This window comes from Lichenostomus cassidix, chromosome 24 (assembly GCF_008360975.1).
Source record: "Lichenostomus cassidix isolate B80296 chromosome 24, HeHo_3.0, whole genome shotgun sequence".
Classification (NCBI taxonomy): Eukaryota; Metazoa; Chordata; class Aves; order Passeriformes; family Meliphagidae; genus Lichenostomus; species Lichenostomus cassidix.
The window spans coordinates 2513792-2540425 of record NC_139504.1 but is presented as its reverse complement, the minus strand read 5'-3'; the positions used below and the strand labels follow the sequence as shown (position 1 = coordinate 2540425).

Sequence of the window (26634 nt, the reverse complement as noted above, 5' to 3'; positions counted from 1 at the left end):
GGGTTTGGAACAACCTGGGATAGTGGAAGATGTCCCTGCTCATGGTAGGGGGTGGAACTAGAGGGTGTTTAAGGTTCCTTCCATCCCAACCCTTTAATTCTACAAAAAACAGCTTGAGCTGCTCATGCCACAGGGAAAAAGTTTACCATACTCTGGCAAGCTTGGGACACTTTGAGAGAAATGCAATTTACTGTGTCCCATCTGGAATGAGAGGAAGCAGGAGCATCTGGGAAGCAAACCAGAGAAACGTCACCGAAGCTGTTAACTAACTCTGGAATTGTCTATGCAGTGGTAGGATTTAACACGGTGGTTACTGTATGCTAATTAAATATTTGAATATTTAACCACACAAACTATTCCAAATGCCTTTCTGGAGACCCAACAGGTGTGTTGTAAGTCTTTTACTAGACTGGGGAGGGAAAACTTAATAAATAAATGATCCAAGTGTATTATTTAGTATTATTTAACAGTCACCGGTGCTCCCATTCCCTCTGCATTAAAGGACTTTCACCAGCACTTGGCATTTCTGCAGCAGTGGGGCAGAGGAGACATTTCCTCTGCCGAAAGCAGGATGCAGATGGAGCTGTGCCCCTTTGGGAATGAATGAATAAATAAAGCTAAGTAAATGCAGGCTTCCCAGGCGGGAACCTCTCCTTGCGGGCAGTCCTTTTGTGTTCAGCATCTCTCTTGCTCGCGAGTGATTAAACATGGCAGTGTTGGCCAAGCTGCTCTGGTGACACAGCACAGATTTCCCCAGAGGCAGGTTGGTGCTTTATTGATCCAAATCCTTCTTTTTCCCCCCTCCACCCTTGCCATGGTGCTGGGGAAGGTCTGTGGGTGCTCTCAGCCCCCAGGGGATGCTCCCAGTTTGCCCCAACGCTGTGCCCAACAGACAAGGAGTCCCCGGGACAGAAAGCAGCTTGCTTAAATATTTAACCAAACCATATGGTGAGCGGCACGTTCGAGGGTGTTCAGTCAGGTGATAGATGTCTTTCTGGATCCAAGCATATGTGCTTGCCGACACAGATCTATTCCCTGGCGCACAGACGCCCTCCTGCCACTGGCACAGACGACATCCCAGCTATGCTTTCACCTCCAAACACCAGCTCCCGAGCCAGCACAGGTGTGCACCTCACTGATTCCATGCCTGTATCCCACGGCAGATCTTCACAGCCAGGGAATGTGGTGGGACTCCCCTGGCATTTCTGCCACCTCCTCTGCTGCCTCTCCCATGGCACCTGCTGCAGGACTGATGCTTTCCCTGATTATTCCTCCAGCTGCCTTTTATAACTCATCCCATATTGCACGAACATCCCCAGCTTTGCCTCCTCTCTCAGGCCCTGCCATCTTCATCATCATCATCATCATCATCACCACCTCCCCACCCACCTTCCTGGCATGCACTGACTGTGCTGCTTGCCTGGGCTTTCCTCTCCCTGACCCTGTGTCCCCCCCTCTCTCCTGACACCCAGGCACCCCAAATTTCAGCCACGCATCAGGCTGAGGGGAGTGTGCATCTGGAACGGCCTCTCCACCTCAGACTGGCAAGAGGACTTCAAATGAGCCTCATCAAGTTGGCTCTTCCTTCTACAAGGGGCAATTACATTTTTTTGCCTTAACCACCCCTTTTCTACCCACTTTTGGGAGCCAAGAAAGTAGTTCAGAAATACATCTGTGACCTTCCAGACCCACAAACCCCTTCTGGTGTGGGACTGGGAGCAGCTGCTTGTCCCAGCCAAGGGGTCTCAGCCCCTGGCACAGCCTGGGAACCAGCAGGCTCTCCCAGCCCTGCTTCTCCTTCATAAAACATGCAAACCTCCATCTTCCAGCACGAGCAACATCTGCTCCAGATCAAAGGCAACAACAAAGAACAACTATAAAAGTGTCTGGAAGAAAGAAAAAGAGGGAGAGTCAGACTTGCGTTCTGCAGGCGATCTGTGATGTGCACTGGCAGCTTCCTGAGCATCAGCCTGACGCTGCTCCTGCTTTTAATAACAGCTTCTTACTGCTGTCACACACAGACTTCCCTGGGTTTCACAGAGTTTGCTGCCTCTGGGATTCACTGAGGGGGACTCCTGGGTGTCCTATCCCTGCACAGCAATGCTGTGAATCAAACTGAGCCCACCCTCAGCAGCTGAGCGGCTACCAAAGCCAGCCAGGGGCTACCAAAGCCAGCCAGGATGTACCAAAACCAGCGACCCCAACGTCAGGCTCCAAGACTCCTCCAGGTTGTAACCAGAGCATTTTGCAGCTGCCAGGACAGGAGGAGGTGCAGTGCTGACTGCCACAGTGCCAGGCACCTCCACTGTGCCTTCTCCCTCTTTGTTTCCAAAGCTTTCTGCCTTCAGGGAGCAAATTGAGAGCCCTGCGCCTTCAATTACAGGTGTATCATAATGGGCTTTTAAATCAGTTTGTGCTGCTCTAACACAATTATATCTAAGAGAAAAGCAGAGAGGACTTCGTCCTTCTGTCATATCATCCTTTCTTTGTATCATCCTTCCTTCATATCATCCTTCCATCATTTCAGCCCCGCTCAGGAACCGTTTTGAGCCTGTCCAAAGGTGTGAGGAAGGGCAAACACAGTCTCAGAGCTTGCTCAGTCACAAAGATTTATACAAAAACCCCTTTTGGGTGCCCATCCTGCTCCCCAGGGCTGCCTGAACCCTGGTTTGGCACCATCACCCCCTTCCCAGGTTCAGCACAGCTTTGCTGAAGGATTGATCCCCCTCTTCACGAACCTGACAGCAGCCAAAAGCATGAAGAAAGAAGGCTGGACACAAAGAGGACATACATAACGACCTTAATAAGCAATTAATAAATAACTAATGACAATTGCTGGTTCTAAAGCGAGGTGTAATGAGATGTGTCATACGGCACCGAAATGTGTCTAAATGATTTCCCAAATAGGTAAGAGCTCCTGTTGCGGGGAAGCTTGGAGGACACGAGATTTTTTACGCCCGTCTCTGCAGCAGGTTATACAGCACAGCATCATAATAATTCAGAGGAGGAGGGGGAAACAAGACGTTCCCAATCATTCATTAGTAAAGTATTTGTGAACGCGAGTATAATTCACCGCATAAACAGCAGGGTTTCTGCAGACAAACTTTATAGCTAAGTGCCAAAAGGGAGCCCAATCTGATTCCACTTACGACAGCATAAATCAGCAATACTACTGCAGTCAACAAGGGATACACCAGAATAAATGTGGCACAATAGCAGAGTCAGGTCTCAAGCACAAGGATTTTTCCCTGAATTCTGGCTTGGTCCAGGTCACCAGCCTGGATCAAGAGTGGCTCCCTAAGGAGTCAGGGTGCTGCCACGCTAGATTCACTCCCCAGCTTATGAGACTCTAGAGAGATCTGCAGGCTTTTTCCTACCACAAAAAGGAAGATACCAAGCCCCACACCAGTGGGGAATCAAACAGGAGTTCCTTTGCATGACAATTAATAAGCAGGTTTAAGAGGAGGCAGAATCCCTCCCTCAGGTTTGGGAGTTCTGCATTCATGTTACAATGCCCAAAGGAAGTCGTGGCACTGCTCTGGACTTCATTGCTTCCTTTAGAATGAGTCTAATGATGCCGAATGAAAAGAAAACAAGAAAAAAGACATAAAAGCAAAGTTCTTCCATTATTATCCACCAAGAAATGCAGCCAAACAAGGAGTGTTTGGCAGTTCAGCTCCCTGTCTAGACAGATCTCATTTTCAACTCCACACACGCTGCACAGATCTAGTTTCCAGTTTTTGCACCCTGAGCCACCTGGGATTCCCCCTGCAAGCCAAGCAACGCCTCATGAAAGGCAGAAAATTGAAGGATCTCAAACCCTTAAGACACCTGCATCATTTTTCCAGCGTTATTGACACCTCTCCTCAAGGCAAGACAGCCTCTCTCACAACTGCCTCCACAGTGACCATCAAAGTGACAGTGACTCTGTCACACCCTGCTCAGGGGACTCAGGGTCCCCAGCTCCTCTCATTCCACTGGGAAGTCTCCATCAGACCCTTGGGAAAATCCCAGTGTGGGGACGAGCCAGAGCGAGCCGACAGCACCCCAGAAAGTTTGAACGCGACTCGTGGTTAATACAAAGCTTGTCAAACCCATCACCTCGAAATGCTGAATGTCTTTATTAGATTCCTTTATCTCCCCCCGAGATTGGAGGGACACGACGAGATGATTCTCGGTGGAGATGTCATCATCCAGAAACTAATTAAAGGCTGCGCGGGAAGTCGGGCCACGCACACTCTGGAGAACAAAACGCATTAGCAACCCGAGTCGGGGAAAATATTACAAGTGAACTTCGGATCAGAAAGGGCGACTGAGGGATTTCACAGCAGCTGTCCTCTCCCTGTCTTTCCTCAAAGCCATCCCCACATTTCCTGACCCTCAATAGCTGTCCCCCAGCTTGGGGCTGGCTATGACCAGCGTGGGACCTGAGGGATGCAGGCTAACAGTGGGTCCTTTCCTCCAGCGAGTCACACCCTAGGAGAAAATAATGATTTGTGGAATTTCCTTTATTTTTAATGACAGAGAAGGCTCCTTGCTGCGGGTCAATAAGTGCAGAGAAGGATGGATGGATGCTGGCTCCGCCAGAGTGCTCCTGGCAAAACCCTCAGTCTCGTTGGGTCTCATCTCTCCATCAGCATAATGACAAGAATTTCTCATCCTTGCAAGCTCATTAAAAAGACAACAACATATGAAATTATAGGATACCCAGAGCCTTTGCCCACAGGAATGGGGGTGGGGAGATTTCTGTGTGGGGACAGTCCTGCCAGCCATGACATGTTTAGGTAGGACTCACTTTAGATGAGATACACTGATCTGGTTTAGGACATGTGTCTCAAGTGGATCTACCAGCAAATGCCCCTCCCAGCCAGCCTGGAGTCTCCCAACCAACAGCAAATATCCATGACATTGCTCATCTGATCCATCAACACAAGCTGTCCTGCTAGAATCTGCACAAACCCCCAGCTCCTCTCCTCAAACCAGCCAGAGTGGCCATGCCTCACCCTCCTGCTCCCCATCCTGCTCTCCCTGTGCCCATCCAACTCTCTGTCCATGCAGAGCGGGCATCACACCAAGGGCTGAGCTTGCCGAACCACCCCTGTGCCACTTTATGCCTCAAAAGGGACCTGACAGGAACAAAGGAGCTCAAACATCCTTTCCAAAGATAAATCAGATGCTCTAATGCAGCCTGCATCTCCAATGAATATAGGGCAGGTGTCTCTGAAGTGAAGTATTAGTTAAAATGATGCTCTTTAAATTACATTTCGGCTATTTCAGGCAGACAGGTTGTGTGTGGGTTGGGCTGGGTTTTTTTATGATCTATCTAGAGGCTTAAAAAGACAGAGAGAGAAATAAATCTCCCTTCCATTAAAAACACACTACGCTCTTGCATATTTGTTCTTATCTCGGCGCTCTCACGCTCGTGCTCCCTCTCCCTGGGCTGGAGCACAAAGTAAGTGTTTGTGATTACACTTCCACGCTGACACTCAGCTAATTCAAGGAGCCTCCAGCCTGTGCCCAGGCGGAGCACACAGCTCTCCCACTCTCGCAGGAGCATGAGCTGTGCTTCCCAAAATGCCACGCTGGACCCACTGTAGCTTTACTTCAAAACCCATCGAGATTCGTGGTGTTAATGTGGAACCGAGCAAAAGCTACGAGTTTTGATTGAATTTATTTGGATCTCTGAGTCTATCCATGCTCTTTTTGCCTTGTTTATTTATTTATATCCCTCCATTGCCATCACTGCCTGTCCCCAGACAGCCCTTTCCTCCCATCCTTCCTGAGCTCCAGCTCTTCCAGGTGCCCCACATACTCCAGACAGGGCTTTTACTTCTGCTTGGGCTTCTTCCCATCTTTGCCTTTGATTCCAGTTACAAATTAATGGATCAGGCAGGGAGCACAGCCCAGTTATTGTCTGATTAGGTGGTCTGGAGGCTGCTACTTATGACCAGACTCTGTTTGGGAGAACAGAGTGGGAGAGCAGGGCTTGTGAAGTGGGAGAACAAAGCTCCTGAAGTGGGAGGTCAGCAAGACCCAGCAGTTCAAAATGAACCACAGGTGAGGTGATTCCTGCCTCCATATGCTTCCACTCCTCCTCTCCCCACAGGAACACATCTCTTGTGATGTCCATCACTCCAACAGAGGCAGGTCTACCTTCCCAAAGATGCTCCAGACCATTCTTTACTGCCCTAAATCATTTCTTTACACGCCCCTGCTCTCTCAGGCTCTCCTTCTGGGGCTCCAGGAGCTCCCCAGCCTTCCTCACCCCTTCCACAGAATATATCTGGTCCATCATCCTATCCCAAGGCACATTTCTAGGCCAACTCACAACTGCCCCAAACCAAGGGGATCAACCCAAAGCTTGGCCAAACTGCCAGGAACAAGCAGGAATGCAAATACCAGCAATCCAGAGTCTGTGGGATGATGCTCACCATCATTCCCACACCTTCATATGTGGTTTATCCCTACCATCAGCATGCCCTGGGAGATAAGGGAGCATTATTATTCCCATTTTACGGATGGAGGAATGAGACCCAAAGATCAAATGGCCCAGAAGCGCCTGTTCGGATCAACGCTCTGCAGCACCTGCTTTTCAGGCTCTGTGGAGCTTGGAAAACCATGGAAAAAAGGCACAGGGGGAGTGAGGGTGGCTGCCAGGGCAGGTATTTCCATTGGGCTGCACGGAATGAGAGCACCACAGTTAAAAATCAGTCATCAGGCCATCAAGACAGAGCCGCATATCCCTGTACACAGAGGGGCAATTAAAATTCCAATACCCAATTTCAGCCCAAACAAGCAACATTTGATGGAGCTAAAAGCGAAGGGAAAGGAGGGAGCGATGCTCCCACAAGGGAAGGCTAGGGATGCGCCTGGAGAACGCGGGGGATGTTCTCCTTTCCCATTAGGACTGCTCCTTCATTTCCTGCTTCTCCTAAACAAAGCCCTCGAGCCTTCTTCTCGGCCACACTCGTGCCTCCGAGAATGCCAGAAAAGCCACAGGGAATTATCCCCGCCAGAGCATTCTTAATTTCCCTATTTGTCTTCCTAATGCCCAGCCTCATCACCAGCACCGTCTATTCCCCATGTGCTCCTGCTTTTCATGGCAGGACTATTTTTACCCCATTCTTCCTATGCCTCTTTTTCCTCCCATTTAATCATTTTGGAGGCTTTTTATCCACACTTTCCTCTCCTTTCTTTCCTCTTCCCCTTTCATTTTTAATACCTGTGGTTCTCCGATTCAAAATCATTACTGTTTTTAACTTGACTCGAGCCTCTTAATTAAGTTACTTTCCATTATTTTTTATCTAGTCCATTTGTCTACATCCCCCGCACCCTCCCTAATTCTCCCTTTCCTCCCCAAGGCAGGCTGGGTATGAAATCTTACATTTCCATTTGGCTAACAATCACTTTGAATTTTTAAATGCTATTAAATTGGATCACACCAGTCACTGGACTGGAGTTGTCGAGCTGTGATATTTACTCGCGCCAGTCAAAGGGAAATGAAATTGTGGCGGCGCAGGGGGGAGGCGATGGGGGAGCCCAGATTTATTCTGCCCGCGGTCCTCGCAAACAGGCACAATCCCCTCGGATTTCTGAGCGAGTTCAAAGGAAACTCTTACGCTCAACCATGAATGTATTGTAATGTCTTTAATAAATCAATTACTTGTTGGCAGGGAAGTGTCGCTGCATCTCCAATCCTTGTAATCACCTCAGCCTTGCTGTGTTTTAAGTGTGGAAAGCCCACGGAGGCAGACGGGGAGCCAGGAGCATCGTGAGCATAGGGCAAAGCACAGAAAGCACCACTTTGTCTTGCCAGGAAAGGCTGAAAGGTGCAGGAAGGATTTGCATCATGTAAAAACACACATGGTGACCCCCAGCTGTTTGTATCATGTAAAAACACTCACGGTGACTCCCAGCACCATTTGTGTCATGTAAAAACACACATGGTGACACCCAGCTCTGTTTGTATCATGTAAAAACACACATGGTGATCCCCAGCTCAATTTGTATCATGTAAAAACACACATGGTGACCCCCAGCTCAATTTGTATCATGTAAAAACACACATGGTGACTCCCACCTCAATTTGTATCATGTAAAAATGCATACGTGGTGATCCCCAGCTCTGTTTGTATCCTGTAAAAACACACACAGAGTGACCCCCAGCTCTGTTTGTATCATGTAAAAACACACATGGTGACTCCCAGCTCTGTTTGTATCATGTAAAAACACACAAGGTGACCCTCAGCTTTGTTTGTATCATGTAAAAACACACATGGTAACTCCCAGCTCCAGCACAAGGACACCATGGTGCTGGAGGGACCCTGCCAGTACTCCACGGGGCTCATCCTTCCCAGGGCAGCTCCAGGGATGCAGAGGCTTGGAAGGAATGACCACAGCAGGTTCACTGGGAAAGGTGGTGTGGTAATAAATGGCTATCCCAGGAAATCAGCCTGTGGTGATGGGAGCAGCCTCTGTTCCTTCCTGCCCAGTGCTGAGCTGGGGAATATTGCAAAGCAGCATTTTCCTGCTGCCCCGAGAGCCAGACAACCTTTTGCTGCACTAATTCAGACCCTGAGTTTTGTGCTTCAGCTTCAGGAGTGTACCACATTTCAATTTTACTAAAAGAGGTCTTTTCCACTCAAAAATTTTCTAAAGGGAGCAGGATTTGATTACAAAGCAGCCCTGGCCAAATCCAACCCCTCCTCCTCTCTCTGTGCCGACAGCATCCTCCCCTCCACAACAACAATCATCTGAGTGCAAACAGACAACAGAGCTTTTCAGAAAGTAATGAACTCCGGTCGGAGCCGAGGCAGGAAGGGTTTAATGTTCAGTGCAGAAAGCTTGGCGAGGCCATCAATTATATAGCCCTGCTGCTGAAGGAGCAAAAAAGAGAATATTTCAGACAGACTCGGCCAAAAAGAAAAGATAGAGAAGGAAATCACTGTGAGAGAGATTTAATTTCACAAGCGGGGAGAAGTGTTTGCAAAAGAGGAGGAGGATCAAAGGCTGAAGCTCTCGGGCTGGCTGGGGGGAGGAGGGATTACAAGGAGGGCAAACCATGGAGGAGACATCTCTGTTGATGCCTTGTGTCAAGGCTGGGCCAGGCAAGGAGAGCCCCAGGCACAAACTGTGCAGTCTGTTGGCTGTGGGGCTCAGTGATTGGAGATTTTGGCAGAGAGGAGGGTGGATTGAGACCTGTTCATCTCATCTCACACAGGACAGCAAACCAGCATGGGGTCTGTGGTCTCCCCTGCCTCATCCTAAATCCTGCACAGGTAATTACACAAGATCCTTCCAAAAAGGAGAGCTGAAATCTTTTGGGCATCTCTACTACTGGGACCAATAACCCAGAAAAATCACAGAATCATAGAATCCTAGAATGGCTTGGGTTGAAAGAGACCTTAAAGTTCATTTCATTCCACCCCCTGCCATGGACAGGGATACTTTCCACTACCCCAGGGTGCTCCAAGCCCTGTCCAGCCTAGCCTTGGACACTTCCAGGGATCCAGAGGCAGCCACAGCTTCTCTGGGCACCCTGTGCCAGGGCCTCCCCACCCTCACAGGGAAGAATTCCTTCGAGATGAGGGTACAGATCCACCCAGAACAAGCAGACCTCCCCACCCTGTCCTCTGCACCCAGTGGGGCTATGCTAATCACTTCCACAGATCCAGTTATGGACTAAGGAACAAATCCACCTCCTTTCTGAAGGACAGGACAAAGGGATTTCACTGTTGTCTTACAGCAGACCCAGCAAACCCAAACCAGAAATCTTTCAAGACCACATTTCCACATCTTTTACAAAGATCCTTTTCTTTTTGTTCTCCACTTCCCACTTCTCCTTGTCTTTCTAAATCTCTTTCTTCTCCATTACAGCATCAAAACAGAAAGGAAAATAAAATCACAACTCTCCCAATGTTTCAATGCAGCTCCTTCTTCCCAACTTCCACCTCTCCTTCAAAACCCAAGCAGAAACAATGTGGAAAAAAACACATTTCCCACCCAGTTTCCCCCTGTATTCTCCCAGTGACCTCCCCCCAGCCTGTCCTCAAGCCTGGGGATATTTGCTGGAGGTTCTCTAGCCCTCAGAGGCAGCAGGGCTGGGCAGCTTTTCGGCAGCTGTTCCCTTGGCCTCTCCTTTATCTCCAGCATTGCGTTCACATCTGCTTACCCCTCTGCCTCTCTCCCTGCCGCTGGGATCCTGCTTTTAAATCACTGCTCAGCACAGCAGCTGCCAGGCACAGGTTCCATGCCCCGTTTGGATGGAGGATACAAAAGCCATTTGCAAACCTCCCTCTGCTTTTTCTCTTTTCTAATTTTCTTAATTTTTTTTTTATCCTCCTGAACCTGCCGGTGCTGCCACACTGCTTTCCCCTCCTCCCTTTTGACTGTGGATCTCTCTTGGCTCTGGAAGCATGTTCAGACACCTGGTTGCTGGCAGCGTGGGGTTTGGCAGGACTGGCAGTGTGCAGCTCTCTGATAGGGAATGGGAGGAGAGCAGGACTGTGGTGAGGGTCAGTGTGACCCACCGTGGCTATCAGGGATGTGCTGGTGGCCACTTGCACTGCTCCTGGCTTGCTGGTGGCTTTCCACCACCCAAATCCCTCTGGCTTAGCCTGCAGTTTTAGCCAAGGCCATTTCTGGTTTCGCTGAGGATTTTTAGGGTGGAAAAGCACAGATTTGTGCAGCACCACCCAGGAGCAGGGAACACATTTAGGACAAGGCACTGCCATCTGTGGCTCCCTTCCTGGGCAGAGTCCTGCTCCCGAGCAGGGCAATTTTGGCAGAGCAAGGCAGAGAGCCCTAGGGAGCAGAGCCAGGCACGTGGAGGGCTGGATGCCTCACTGCCACCCTGCCCACGCACTGGCTCCAGGCTAAATTCCCATTCCAGATTGCAGTCACTCCATGCTACCAAAAAAAGAGAGCTATATCCTTCCCGCAGCCAGTCATGTACAAAATTCCCTGAAAAAGCCTGGCTGATTCCTCCCCAACCTCCCTTCACTCAAGGTCTGTGCAGGATTGCAGGCCAGGATCCCCACGGATGCCACCTTCATGGCAAAGACTACACCAAACAGACAAAAATCCCTTGGGAAGAGCCCTTTGCTTCGTCCTCTGACTCCTCAAGCCTCTGCAACAGGTTTTTGCTTCTGGAATCGCCTCCAGAGAGACTGGCCAGAAAAATCAGTTCTAAAGGCCAAAAAGAAGAGCCAGATTAAAGTATCAACTCTGAATTTATGCTCGGGACTTAAGGTTTAATAATGCAACAGAAAATCAATATTTAATAAAGCAAATGATGGAGAAAAACAGTGAATGGGAGATGAGCTGCTGCTCGTGTTTTCAAACATGTAACCCCCGGAGGAGCCAGGTTGGCAGGATGGATGTGGAACCAGATTGCCACAAAGAGCTGGCATGCAGGACGCCCCAGGTCCCAGCGATTCCAGCTCCGGTGTCAAGGGGAGCTCACGGGTCTTTTATTAAAGGACAAACAAGGAATTAGTGCGGTGGTCAGAATCCAAATACCCACGGAGAGAGATCAAATGCTGAGGCACAAGGGGAGCAGAGCAGCTGCTGCACTGAGCAGGCCCAGATTTGGGTTGGGCTGGGGGAATGTGGGCTGGCAGTGACAGCCCTAAATTCAGTGACAAAGAGCTGCCTGGGGATGGAGATCTCCTGAGAAGCTGGGAGGGAGCACAGGGGCTCAAGGCAGAGGGAAAATTCCTGCCTGCTGAGCAGGAGAGGAGGTGTGGGTAGTTCATGTGGGCAAGTGGGCAATTGGGACATTAAGCCTGGCTGGCAGGTGTGGTGGCACAGCGAGTGTGCAGCCCGGGCGGTGGAAAGGATGCAGCTCTGAGCAAGAGAAATGTGCATCCCTGGGGACAACGAGAGTGCATCCCTGACTGTGGCAAACCTGCATCCCTGGGCACAGCAAGAGTACAACCCTGGGCACAAAGTGCCCATCCCTTAGCATGGCAAGAGCTCACAGATGGGCACAACAATCATGAATCCCTGGGCACAGCAAGAGTGCACCCCTGGGCCAAACACACACATCCCTGGGCACGGCAAGTGTGCATCCCCAGGATCGTGGGGCCTGGGCAGGATGAGGGAAGCTCCACGATGCTGGGGACAGATCAGCAGCTCTGCCTCCCTCCCCTGGAGGCTGGAGAAAACTGCAGCGAGCCCCTGCATGGCACAGAGATGTCACCTGCATCTTGTCCCCCCACTGCATTTCCAGCCCTGATATAAACCATGCTGCCAGCTGGGAAAGGAGGGAATTTTGCCCATACCCATGCCAGCGATGGCAGGTGCTTTTTGGGGTACATGGCTTGGGCTGCACAAAGATCCCTGCCCCATCTCACAAAGTTGGGGGACTCTGGATAAATCCTCTAAGCAAAGGATCCTCTCACTTGCACAGGAATCAGTGCCCTTGGATGAAACCCCTCCTCTGGCACGCTGCGTATGCTGGGTTGTCTGCCTGGCCCTGCAGCACGGCAGTAATTTGTAGCTTGTGCCGGGATCCTTCACATTGAAAGATGACATATAAATATAAAACGTTATCACTCCATAACAGCCACATGCTATAAAACGCCAGGCAGAAGGATCTGGAACTAGATGGAGGCAGTGCTTTAAATCCTTCCCTGCAGAGTTACTGCCGCTAAAACAACAGACCCGCTCCAAAGAGCTCCGGCAATGGAGGGAGAAGAGGACAGACCCCGATAAAAACACCACAATTGAGGAATTAGATGAATAAGTGATGGGATTACAGCATGACCTCCCCATGCTGACAGCCCCAGGGTAGCAGTAGCACCGGTGACGTCTCCTCCCATTCATCCCCTGCTGTGATTTGCCGCGGATGCTCTGTGTTCCTGTAGTAACAACAAAGCGCTGGTACCACTGTTACACTACAACGGGCTGACTCCGCTCCCGCGGTTACGATAACAATGCTGTTACTGTAGTAACATTACAGAGTCGAGGTCTCACTGTTCTAGCCTTAATTTTATTGTCGTAAGATTAAATTGCAATAATGTTATTGAGCTGCCATTAGTGTTGCCGTGGCAACAATAACATTAAGGTAGCGATATCACATTACAGTGGTCCAACCGTTCCACCACAAATATTTTAATGTAGTAAAACAAAAGAGATTACTGCAGTAACATTAAACTGCAGTGACCTCATTAAACCCCCACCGGCTTTATCACGCTGCTGATAACAACGCTCCTCTGGAAACCACACGCGGCGGTGGGAGATGCCTGACGTGCATCCTGGGTGCTGCTGTGCCACCCTTTGGCTGGAAAATCCACGGGGAAGAACGGGGACTTGCTGTGCAGCTGGAGAGCCACAGGCAACTCCAGTCCTGCCTGCCTGGAGAGCTGCCGGCACCGCTGGCCTCCCAGATTCACCCGCTCCGCGGAAGGGATTAGCGGAGTCACTCTTGAATGGCTCTGGGTGAGGCGGGTGACCTCTCCCTGAAAGGCTTTGGAGAGGATGGGTGAACGGGGCTGCCGGGAGCTCACTACTCCAAAAGGCTCAAAGAGGAGCAGACTCTTGTTTTCTAGAAGAGGGGTGATGCGAGGGTGACCTCCGCAGCTCTGAGGGAGTAGCAGAGAGAGTTCCACTGAGCTCTTCTCGCTGCCACAAAAGCGCACACAGCTGAGCCAAGAAGGATGGCAATAGCGGAGCCACCGGGATGTTGGAGGTGGGAATGTCCCCAGCATCTGGAGGGGACCACAAAGGACTCCTGTCAGCACTGCCTGAGGGAACCGAGTGATACATGGGACTACAGCATTAGAACTTCACTGGGGAGACAAACAGGAATTAGCCACAGCCTGGGTGCACACAGGAAGGAAAAACAGGAAGGAAATGAAGCTGGTCTGTGTGTCCTGTGAATCACTGAATCTTCCTCCCTTTGGCTCCGTTCTCCTGCCAGTTATTTCTCCTCGGGAACATGATACATCCTCCCATGGGCCTGGCAATGCCTGGCCCACTTACATTGCTGGGGTGCCAGAGAAGCACGGAGGATGCCCTGAGGAAATGGCTTGAAATTGAAAAAGGCTGATGTGGAGTAGATACAAAGAAGTTTTTTACAATGAGGCTGGGGTAGCACAGGGTGCCCAGAGAAGCTGTGGCTGACCCATGATCCCTGGAAGTGTCCAAGGCCAGGCTGGACAGAGATTGGAGCACCCTGGGAAAGCGGAAGGTGTCCCTGCCTATAGCACGGGGTGGGACAGGATGAGCTTTAAGGTCCCTTTCAACGCAAACCACTCTAGGATTCTGCGCTTTCCCTTCATCCCAATCTCTCCATTACCACGTTGCCCTTCTTCTAACAATATTAACTCACTCGAGCACTGCTCACCTCCCGGCCCCTCCCACTCTTTACACCAGCAGGCTCCAGGAAGGAGCAGCACGGTGGGACACATCCCCAGTGGGATGCAGCATGCCTGGCTCCCTCCAGCAGCAGCACGGACATGAAACTGGGGCAGCCTAAAGCTGCAGCAAGGGCAGAATGTGAGCCCAGAGCAAACTCTTCCACAGCACAGACTCTGGAGTCTCTTTTCCCCCCTGCTCCCGCCCCACGATATAATTGCTAATTAATAATAACGTTTAGCTCTCAGATAGCGCATTCCATCTTCAAAGACCTCTGTCGACATTAATGAATTAATCCTCATCAACCCCCCTGTGAAGTAGGTGACAATTATTATCTCTGCCTCACAGATGTTAAACTGATTTGCAAAGAGGTCAAGTGACTTTGGGGAGGCTGGAGGGAGCCTGGCCGGGTATGAGGCCACTCCACAGGGGAACGTGGACAAGCACATCCTGGAGAATCCAGGGCTGGGATCCGGAGGGGTGAGGGAGATGGAGAGATCCAGGGGCAGTAATGGATGTGGGACCTGAAGAGATGCTCCCCGAGGGCAAAGCAAAACAAGGATAAAGAGCCAAAAACTAGGCCAGGGCATGAGAGCGTGTGGGAGACCTTCAGTCCTCCACAGCAGCCCTGATACAAAAGGCGAAGATGCTTTGACAGAGGGACTGTGATTAGCAACAAAAGAGAGACGGGGAAGGAATGCATCAGTCAAAGGAGCCGAGAGCGAGGGCGAAGCGAGGGAGGATTTCCATCCCGTGTCGCTGGTTTCCTCCCCTCCACTACTTTGGGTAGACTCTCCCAGCTCCTCCATGCCTTTTGGAAAGTATTATCTGAACCTGCTTTAGCTTCTGGAAGGAACTGATGCTCCCACGGGGGGAAATGTGTGGACACACCAGTAAATCTGTGCCAGAAGCAGGGGGAGCATCTTTCCCAGTGTGAAACTCCAACCCATGGCTTCAAACGTGACCAATGTCTGCACATCCTCTGACACTGGTGGGCAAATCCCTTTGTCACTTCTTGCTCCCAGACCTGGTGGCATTGGTGGCACAGGGGACACGCTCAGCCCCACAGGTAACGATGACTACAAGGACTGAGCCTTCCTGGCCACTCTGCTCACAAGGAAGGCATTTCCCATGCACCCAGCCAGAAAAACAGCCACAAAAAGTTCCTCTTGTTGTCCCACGAGTGAAAGAGGCTTGTGGCATCAAAGGAAAATTAATTGGGCAGAGTTTGGTGGTTGAAACAAAGCCGGCTCGGGCACTGCAGCCCCACTGGTGGCTTTATCTCGCCGGCACAGACCTTGGCAGCGCTGCTCCCTGCGTGGGGACAGGTGCCACCAGCACTGCCACCTCTGCCCCCCACCACCCCCTGCCACCTGTGCCCGCAGCCCCCCGACTCCGCCGAGCAGGTAATTAACTCCCAGACAAAGGCAGGGATTTGAAGATTAACCTGGGCTCGGGAAGGCGTGGGGAAAACTCATTTACACCAAACAAAAGGGGAGGGGTGATTAGTTGCTCCAGTGACAACAGCAAGAGCCAGATAGGGCCAGAGAAACTGATAAAGAAGCAGGGAAAGCGCTAATATCCCCCAGTTGCCTGCTTTTGCTTTTTTTTTTTTTTCCTTCTTTCTTTCTTTTTAAGCACTAAAATTCCACCATTTTCTATCATGCAAATTCGTGTGCCTAAGTGAGATTAAACTCTGGCAGGCTCCGTGCCTCCTTCCCCAAGTCCATTTCCCGCGCTGAGATAAGGCCAGCTTCCCTTAATGCATCTTACAAGGCAGTGGGAGTGTTTTGCAGGCACGCATTGGAGACGGCTTATTATCAATACAAATAAGAGCTTTCCAGATATCGTCCTTCTCCTCCTCCCTCCCCTCTCTCCTTTAAACCCAGGAACCCAGAGAATGGCTTAAATAGCTGAAATGTCCTGCAGGGAGCAGGGAGAAGGGGGAGGCTGAGCCTGAGATGCTGCTGCAAGAAGTAGGACTCGCTAAGGAGACCAGAGTGGGATACAGGAGAGGAGAGGAAGGGAAAGCATTGCTCCTCAGAGGTCAGTAGGGCATAAATCCTCTTTTGCACTCTGGATTTCCACCTCACTTCAAGTTCACAGCTTGTCTATTGCTAGTGGGGCTTCCTTGGATTTTTTTCTTTGGGATTTATGCCCAGAAACACCTCACTCTCCCCAAGGTCCAAAGCAGATTTCTGCAAACACAGGCAGTGCTGCTTTGTCTGGTCTTACAGCAACTCCTCATGAAAAGGAATGAGTGCTGAAGGAGCAGGACCACCTTCCAGACCCTGCAGATGACAGGGATGCTCCCTGAGCTGCTCCTTTTAGGTCTGTCTGTAATCTGGGGGCATCTCTCCAGGAGAGATCCAGGTGCTAAGAACCTCCTTGTGCCTTTGGCAGCTCTGTTGTTGGCTCACATCAACTTGGCACCACCAGCCTGACCCCATTTAGAGCTGTCCCCAAAATAGCAGGTCTGAACTTTGATGCATTCGGTGCCAAGGGTCTGTTGCCTCACTGCTGAGCTCATTTGTCCCACATTAGCACAGAGGCACCGACCTGCTATTCCTGGATCAGCAGCAATCACCTTTTCCCTTTTGTACCAGGATTTCAAGACTGACAAGTGTTTCTGAAAGCCTGGCCAATGAGGAAAAGTGGGAGAAACAGAGCTAGGATGGTTTCAGAAAGAAGGTGGCTAAGGGGCACCAGGATAACAACCTTCCCAAAAGCAAAAGGTTATTACAGAGGACACTGATCAATTGTTCCCCACATCCGCTGGGAATAGGCTGAGAAAAACTCCACTTCATTTGCAACAAAGAAGGTTTAAGTTAGATATTAGCTATACATTTTCTAATTAAAAAGGTGGCAAAGCAGTAGAATAGATTGTCTGGGGAGACTGAAGAACCTGCTTTGTTAAAGATTTTCAAGAATAGCTTTCACATGTGCTTGGCAGCAACTCTGCCTGGTTGCAGGGGGACAGGCTAAATTAGCTCTTGAGGTGCCTTCTCCCCACCTATTTTGGGATCTCGGCCATCCAATAGAGCCAACCTAGAAATAAATGTGCAGCTCTCCCCTTGCTGCAGCATGGGCATCATCAGTTCCGGGTGTTTCTACCTGATTCTCTCCTTGGGGATCATTCCCAACCCTCATACCCTACATGAAGCTCCTTTCCCACCTCATCCCTCTCCTGTTTTCTGCTCTTTCCCCCTCCCATAGCTCTGCTTCCCTCCAGCAGCCTTTGGCCAAAAACACGGATATCCTCCATCCATGGCTGTTTCCCAGCGATATGCCCTGAACCTGGGGAGAAGGAGGGATGCAGTAACATCCAACAGGCTGAGAGTGTCTGAGCCTGGCTGATATGCACCCATCCTGCTTGCCTGGGGCAGCAGCAGGCTGCTGGAATCCTGTCTGGAAGGGGAACAGCTCCTTGCCCCCCTCAGCCAGTCCCTTTGGAGAGCGCAGCCGGCCCCAGGGCATGATTTAATTGCATCCTGAGAGGCTGGAGTGCTCCTGCTTCCAGAGCTGTGCCCCCAGGCCCTTTCCTGGTGCAGCAAGGGGAAAGTCAGGACCTGCTTGGAGCAACCTGCACACCTCCCTCTTTCTGGCTAAACCTCTTTAAAAGGGGACACCCCTTTCCCACCTCCTCTCACCACTTCTCCTTCCCTATCAGGCTGCAGGAAGGGGCAAAATGTCCCAGAGCCATGTGCTGAACCTGCACATCCCTGAAATCTGCCCTGCTTCCTCCTAGGAAGGGGGATAAGCACCACTTCCCATAAACTGAATGTCGTTTCGGACAGGATTACTCCAGAATACATATTTATAGGGCCCATTTTCCGAGGCAGGAGAGTTAATCCTGGCAGCCCAGTCCAATTTTCATGGAGGTCATTAAGGCAGGTTTCCCTTTAATTGGACATGATATTCACTTTCATGTCCTGCTCTGAGAAAGGGCTGGGTGAGCCAAAGAACAGCTCTTCAAATTAGGGGGCTCGCTCTCCAGAGCCGGAATTTCTGCCGGCAGCACGAGGATCTTCAGCACATTACAGCACTGAGCCCATCACTGAATCATCCTGTACTTAACTGCTGCAAGGAGTTAAGCTCTGACCTTTTCCTGCAGCACCCAAATATCTCTTCCTAATGATACAGCAAGACACGGGAGGGATGGGCCTGGATGTCTGGTGATTCAGGGAATTTAGGTCAGGAAACGGGAATCAGAAGAGAACAGATAGAAATTGTCCTGCATCACCCCAGCATCTGATAGCGACTTCAGAACTTGCTGGTGATCGACTTTGGCTTACGAAAGTCGGGCAGGTAATAAGAGATTGCAAGATAAACAGCCAGAACCCGGGCTGGCAATGCATCCGCTTCCCCTCCGCGGCTAATGGAGATGGAGAAAGTCCAGCTCTGGTTAGCTGGCTTGATTGCTTGAAGAGGAAAGGGAAAATGAAAAGGGAGGGAAGAGGGAAAATAAAGGCCCTGAGTCTGGGTTTTTTCCCCACTTCTATTCATTAGGCTGTCAATAGCGCTCAGGCCTGGAATATCGACGGCGGATTAGCTCAACCCGACTCTGTGTACAAGACCAATGCCTTTTTAACCCAGCTTGTTTCCAAATCAATACACCCATCAGCATTCGAAAATTAGCCCGAGACGAGATTCCAATACTCAAGCTGGTGTGTCATGTTAAGAGGGCTCCTGGCCAAATCACAGAAGAAGCAGCAGGGAAAAAAACGGTTGCTAGCAAGGGATTAGAAATTTTCCATTAATCTTCCCCCAGGCTAAGAGCTCATCAGGCTCCGTGTGTCCCTCCACGAGGTTCCCTCTTGCCCAGCTCATGTCCTGCCACATGGGATCTATCTTTCATGAGTGTTCACCTGCTTGACCACCACAGGTGGCCACACCTGTCTGTCCCCTCTCAAGAGCCACGTGTGCTCACACACTTGCTGAAGAGCACACCTAGGCACCCACTTAGCCACCAAAAGTGCTAAAGCACCCTGTGCTGGCCTTTTTCCTCCTCTTCCTCCTCCAAAATTTCAACACACAAACACATATTGTTGCTAGGCACACACACACCCCCACAAAGCACACAAATCTGCCAGCTCTCTCTTTTCCCCCAACACAAGTTTTACTTCAAGCAATGCCTCCAGCTTGGAAAACAAAAAAACATCAAAAAACAACAACAACAAACAGCGCCACGGCTTTGCCAGTGAATGTGTCAGGAGGCAGAGCTGCCTGTACCAGAGCCCTGGGATTATGTCAGGAAAGCTGCATAAAACCAAGCCTGACAGAGTTCAAGAACCACTTGGAGAGTAGCCTCGGACACATGGTGAGACTCTTGGGGATGGTGCTGTTCAGGGCCAGGAGCTGGACTCTGTGATCCCTCTGGGTCCCTCCCAATTCAGCAGGTTCTGTGATTCTGTGAAATTCATTACCCAGCTTGGGACACTCCAAACTTATGGATCAACCTCTACATTTGCACCAAGACATGTCACATGTTCAGCATAAGAGCAATGGGAGGAGAAGACACCAGGGCTGAAGAAACAGAAAGCAAAGTCCCCAAGCCCAACCCCTCTGTAAATCCCCTTCCTCTTACCTTGCACGATGAGATGGACACGCGATGTCTTGGGGTGATTGTCTGTCTGCACGGAGCAGGTGTAGGGCCCCTCATCGTACACATCCACATCCTGGATCTGGATGCTGTACTGGGTTTTGGTGTTGGCCAGGAGCACCACCCGAGGGTCCAAGCACCACTTGTCATTGCCGGCATAGAGGATGCTGCTGCGGTTCAGCCAGGCCACTCGGGTCACCCGGTTGTCCACGGAGCACCTGGGGAGAGGCAGAGAGGTGACCCATCAGTGTGTGGCTCTTGGGTGCTCTCCCTCCCTTCCCTCCCAGCCCTCCTGGTCCTCCAGGCACTATTTTTAGCTTTGCTGTCAGCAGCACTTTCAGAGACCGAGTGCTTTCAGTGTCCAAAGAGGACAAGGTCAGCACTTTCCCTGCGGTGCTCAGGGCACTGATATCCATCTAAACCGGCGGCTCCGCAGATTTGCCCAACAGCTTCACAGTTTTCAGATGCAGGGAGGTCAGAGCCACCCGGCACCAGCCTTTCACTCTGCCATTCCCATTTATTCTTTTGCTTGCAAACTCCCAGACAAACAGAGCTGAGCCGAAACCTCCATCCTGAGCCCACTTTTTTTTTGGGGGGTGCAGGTTGTTACCTCCTGCCTAAACCTACCACTTGTCATTATCTCCACAGACCTTCACATCCCTGCAGCCAGACAAAGAAATGCAAAGTGGTGCCGGGAAAGCAGCTTGTGCTGCTTCATAAAGGAGCGAGGAAAATTTATCTTTGGAGAAAGCCAGCTCTGACACACACCTCTAAAAAGAAACCTTGAGCATCCAACCATTTGTCCCCTCTGCCAACTCTTCCTTCCATACCCATCACCTGCACTGCTGCACCTCCCTCCCTTTGGACTGGGACTCCCTCACCTCACCCCAGCTGAGCATTTCACTTATCCAGGGATGTTTTGGAGGTAGAAATCCTTTATATTCAGCCTCAATATTCCCTTTCAATAATCCTTTATATTCAACCTGAGTTCCCCCTGGGAGACACAACAGTGCAAACCTAGAAATGATTTTGATCCTGAAGGAGATTATTTCCCTGTCAGCATTAGCTGGGATCAGTTTTGCTCCTCCTGCCAGCCCTGTAAACCCCAAGCCAGGTTTGAATCCTCCCATTGCCACAAATCATCTCCAGACAAGCATCAAGACCTTGAAACAGCAGAAACCTGCAGCCCCCACAGCCAGCTAAACCCCTGCTTCTCTCCCAGAAAGAAGTGAACAATCCCCAGAAAGTTTGGGATTACAGAGCCACTGGGATTTAGCTGTGCCTTGCTGGATGCCAGCTCCAGAGGATAATGTCCCTGCAGAAAACCACTCAGCCTCAGATCCACTGTTTATATTCTCCCCCAAAACCACTTCATTACTCGTGCAGTCGCTGGGATGCAAATTAACTTCAGAGGCACTGAGAGAGAGCCCAGCAGCCTCTGGCAGGTCTCACATGAGGTGACTTCAAGGAATGTAAGGGACTTTATGGGCTCCACGTGCCAGACTGCACTAGCAGGGGAGGTAATGGCAAGGATGAATATATCTGTGGTGTGTGGACTTAGCCTGGACACTTCAGGGAATGTATCCTTACTGGGGGTCCTTATAGCCTCCTTTGGGTGGGGATTCATCTTTTCTCCCATGTCACAAGTGGTAGCACATGAGGAAATAGCCTCAAGTTGCACTAGGGGAGGTTTAGATTGGATATTAGGGAATATTTCTTCACTGAAACGGTGGTCAAGGCCTGGCACTGGCTGCCCAGGGCAGTGCTGGCGTCGCTGGAGGGATCTAAAAGCCACGTAGATGTGGCACTTGGGGACATGGGTTAGTGTAGAGCCTAGCAGTGCAGGGGAATGGTGGGAGTGGATGATCTTAGAGGCTTGTCCAACCTTAATGATTCTGTGATGAGAGACTTCTCTTCCTGTGTCCACTGCTGATGACAGGGAACACACAGTTACCCACCTGGGGACAAGTTGTCTCCTCTCATTCAGCCTCTTTTTGGAATCTCTGTGACCCCAGTGATTAGAGGAGAAGCCAAAATAACCCACCTAGCCTAAATACACAGCTTTTGGGGGTTAGGGATGATGGGGGAGATGTGCCAAGGTGAGATGTGCTGTCTGCAGCACAGGACACCCCTGGTTTGCCAGAACCCAACTCCTGCTCCATCCTCCCTCTCTGCTGTGAAAAACATGCAATAAATTAAACAATTTTACTACTGTTCCATAATGATATTACGATAATAATAAATTAAATGTGAGCAGATTTTTATGATCTGCATTAAAAAAAGCAATAGATTCAGTCTGGGCTGAACACCAAGAACTCAGCTCTTGCTCTCAGCTGCATTACAACTTGAGTAAAAGGCCTGAGAGTTGAGTTGCACAAGTTGAATTAAACTGGAGATTTCTTCCCAGAGGATGGGTTTAGTCTATTGAACTCCAAATCTCAGCTCTGCTGGTAGCTCAGACCTATGGGGCACGAATAAAATGAAGTGGATATTTGGTGTTTGGCTCTGGTACCATGAAATAGGCTCCTGTGGCGGTGGTTCTGCACAAACACAGGGGTGTCCAGGGCTGGGTGATGAGAAACCAGACGTGACTTGAATTTCTCAACCAGTCCCCTCCGCAGACATTACCTTGAGGAACTGTAAGCAGGCTGAACTAAAAATATATATTTCCTCTCTCGTCCTCCACACCGGCTTTCTTTATGAAATGCATCAGCTTGGAGATCCTTGGATAATAATGGAGCCAGACAGTGTGCAATCCAAGCATTCCCTCTATCATATGGGCATTTAAGTGCTTTTGAAAAGCAACGGGGCTCAGGTAACGCATGAGGCAACAGTGAAATAAGTGCTTTCGCCCTTCACAGCACCCGGGCACAATCTCTCCTTATCACCCAGACACGCTTCCCCGTCCCTGGGATCGGCAAGCTTCAAGCTGTTACTTTATATTCTTCCCTGCCTCTTAAGGCTCCTGAGCCAATATATATATAATAAAGCACAGGAGCAGCTCCTGGGAAGGAGGAGCTCTGACCTCTGGATGCGCTGGGCTATTTAGGGATTGGCGGTTGTGCTTCCAACCACCACACTCCTCCTGCTGCTCCTCGCACAAGCACCGGTCGGGGTCCCTGACCCGATGCTCTTCCAGCCCCTCCATCTGCTGCTCCTTCCCTCCTCCAGCAGCTCCTCTCTCCAGCAGCCTGGTGCAGGGATGAGAAGCTTCCTCTCCCACACACAGGCAGCCGAGCGGAAAGCCTTTGGCTTTGGCCAGCAAGCCACGCTCCAGGCACAGGTGGAGAGCAAAGCCTCCACAGCCTCCCCTCTTCCCACCCCGCTCCTGGCAAAGTGCAAAGCCCTGGGATTCCTCCTCCACCTCGCTGGAAGCTCTCACTTTCCCTCTCACCCCATGATGTGCCAGGGAAGCAGGGGAGGGAGAGGCCCTGGGGGTGCCGGAAAAGAGTGCTTGCCTCCAAAAAGATGATCTAAAAACAATTAAGCACAGATGAGGTAATTTTCTCTCTCAAAATCCTTAATTCTTGTTCCATTCCTGCTCAGATAGCAAGGACTTCTCCTCCAGGAAGATGAAAAACTGCTGTGTGCCAGCAGAAGGAGGAGATGACACTGCTGTGGCCACTGCTGCCTCTCTCTACTGTTTCTTTCCCAATAAACTCAGAGTCCCAAGGCTCGGGGTTTCTCCTCTGGGAGATGGGAACTCTGCCCAACTCACCAGTGCTGCATCATCCTGGGGCAGGCAGGGATGGTTTCTAGGGAGATGCAGCTCCTCACGCTGCTCCAAGGGCACCTCAAAATGGGCACAAATTGGGGCATTTTAATACAATAACATGCACTGAGCAGAGGTGAGAGCTGCACATCTGCATCCTCCCCACCTGTCCCAACCCACCTGCTCATCCCTTGCCCTGCACTCCCTGATCAATGATGTGGGCTGGGTGCAAAGGGATGCAGGCTGGTGCTGCCCCTGCCAGATCTGTCAACATCTCCCACAGCCAAAACTCCCTGGCTTTGTTATCCATCGAGTTGGTCCATCAGGGATGGCTGCTCTCCCCCAAACCAGCATTCCCAAGCATTCCCACAGCCTGAGGGTTGAGCTTAAGCAGCCCAAGTGTCCCACAGGTGCAGCCAGCAGCCCACCTGGCTGCAGGGACATCCCTCAAAGGCAAACTGGAGGAGGGAAATCAACACCACAAGGATTCTGCCAGCAAGGACAAAGATGAGCCAGGATGAAAACACCAACAAAGCCCTCAGTGGGGACAAATCAGCCTCACAAACATGGATCAGGAACAAACAAGCACCAGGGTGCTGATGCCAATTCCCCTGACCACTGATCCCACCCATGCCACATCCAGGCCCTGGCACCTCCCTGTGACACCAGAGCAGGCACAGATGGCACATGCCAGCAGTGATGTGACCTCCTGAATTTCTCCTTCTCCCTTCTCGAGTTTGCACACAGAAAATGACGGAAGAGGAGGTGGGCAGGCAGTGGGGGGAAGGAGGTTTTTAATTACTGAAGTGCAGTAATTGGCACACAACACTTTTTTTTTGTTGCCTCTCATGCAGATTGCTGGTGTTTCAGAGGGCTGGGCTGGAGAGCACAGATTGTCTCAACCCAGCAGGACACACAAGAAATGAATAATGTTAATTAGAACTGAAAAGAGCTCAGCAAAATTACCAACCTGATTGCTGCTTTCATTGCAATTATCAGGGTACAAGCTCCATCATGGGGAGGCAGGGATGGGGCTAAGCCTGGCTCACCCCAGCAAATGTGGAGGCCCAATCTGGGCTGTGACCAAACTGACCCACCCCAGGCTCATTTTGCTTTCCACCACCACCTAATTTTCATGGCATGCCCACCCTAGAGAAACCACCTTCCCAAATCCAGATCTCTTGATGGAATTTCACAACAGCACCAACCCATCCTAGAATTCTTCAGGTTGGAAAAGACCTTTAAGACCATTGAGTCCAACCATTAACCCAGCACTGCCAAGGCCACCCCTACACCATGTCCCCAAGTGCCACATCCACCATCAAGCATCTCCAGATGTCTTTTCATTTTTTCCCAAGTCTAACAGCCATTACCACACACTTCCAGATTTTTGATCAATCCCAGCAATGTTTTGTCTCTGCTATGGGTTAAACCAAGCTGGAAATCAGGAATAATCTCGGGTTTAGCTTAAATTGGGTGCAAATCCTCTCACTGAGGCTGGGTAAGGTGACAAGCTGCTCTGGCCCTGCCTTGTCCCCAGCATCTCATGTCCCAGACATCACCTTCCAGCCTCTGCACCGTCAGCCGAGCTATAAATGATCAACTAAACCAGCCTGCCGCCGGAGGCAGAGCTCCACATCTCAGATTTATTTCTGTGATTATCACATTTTATTGTTATTTATTAGGATTAATTAAAGGCTGGGCTGTGAACAACTCAATCCCAGTCAGGCACAGTCTCACAGACTTTCCTATGATGTTTAGAAGAGAATTTTGGCCATCAATTCCTGAGTAAAAGGGAAAGCTGGGGTCTGACTGTGCTATGCTCCTTGGAACTGGCACTGCCCAGGATCCTGGAAGGCTGGGATGGGCATGCCATGGACAGCCTGAAGGGTGAATATCACACAGAACATGGTCTGAAAGCTTTTTAACTATTAAATATTAAGCCAAACCTCTCATTGTTACAACCCAGTCTGGTTTGGCTCTTTGCTGTATTGGGCTAAGACATGCAGCAGCAATTTCTCCCAGTCCAGCCCTTCTCCAGGAGGATTTACAGCATTTCTGTGCACACCCAGCCTGTGTTTGCTCACAGCCTCCCTGCAGTGCTGTCTGCTCCCCTCCACAGAGCCCTGCAGGGCTGCCCTGCACACCAGCCTGACACAGCACACACCAAGAGCACGCGTGTGCATCCACACATGTGGGGAGCAGCGTGTGCTCCTCCAGTGATAGCCCCATCCTGCTGGAGCAGGGGACACCAGCTCAGGCTGTGGAGCTTGGATGACAAGGCTGGATGTGCCAGTCACAGGCTCTGTGAAGGAGACACTCACAGTGGGAGTTGGGCTGTTGGATTAAAATGTCCATAGGTTTGGTGCTGCTGAAAGCCCCCAGCACCCAGTCAGGGGCTCTAAAAGGGGGCTGGAGGCTCAGCCCTGCTCAGGGGGATGGCTGTGAACAGGTTCTTGGCATTCCCATCCTCACCTACACCCCAGGAGCTGCCCAGCCATGCTCGCCCTCACTGCGAGATTGGCTGGAGGGCATCCCTGGAGCTCCCACTGATGTGACACCACCAAAGACACAGCCTGAGGAGTTTCTCACAGCACAGGGCAGCTCACAGCACCGAGAAACCTCTTCCCTGCATGGGAAACCTGGTGCCTGGCAGGCAGGAGCTGACCCAATGATTAGCTCAGCAGCAGGGTCCGGCAGAAGAGGAGGGTCCCTGCTGGGGCTGGCGCCTTCCTCCCAGCCCCCTGCAGCAGCCAGAGCATCTCCAAAGGCTGTGGGGTGAAGAGGTGCCCTCAGATCAGCTGCCACCCCAGTGCCTCCTCAAAATCACGCTGAGCTGGTCAAAAGCAGCACTCAGAAGTGAAAAATAAAACCCCGTTGTGCTTCCCCCTCTCTTCTCTGCCCAGACAGTTCCATGTGGGTTGTTGCAGAGGGAGTCAGGGCTCTGGACTGGGAGGTT

General features: G+C 50.8%; 1 protein-coding gene across 5 annotated transcripts in view; it reads right to left on the bottom strand.

The window, feature by feature from the left end:
• The window catches only part of LOC146427470 (protein CEPU-1), a 347801-nt gene that overhangs the window by 29249 nt on the left and 291918 nt on the right, over window positions 1-26634 (bottom strand). For all 5 annotated transcript variants that reach the window (XM_085081651.1, XM_085081654.1, XM_085081650.1 and 2 more), the window contains one exon: window positions 19949-20181. In XM_085081651.1, coding sequence (XP_084937777.1) covers window positions 19949-20181 — 233 coding nt within the window. The remainder of the gene's footprint in view (window positions 1-19948; window positions 20182-26634) is intronic.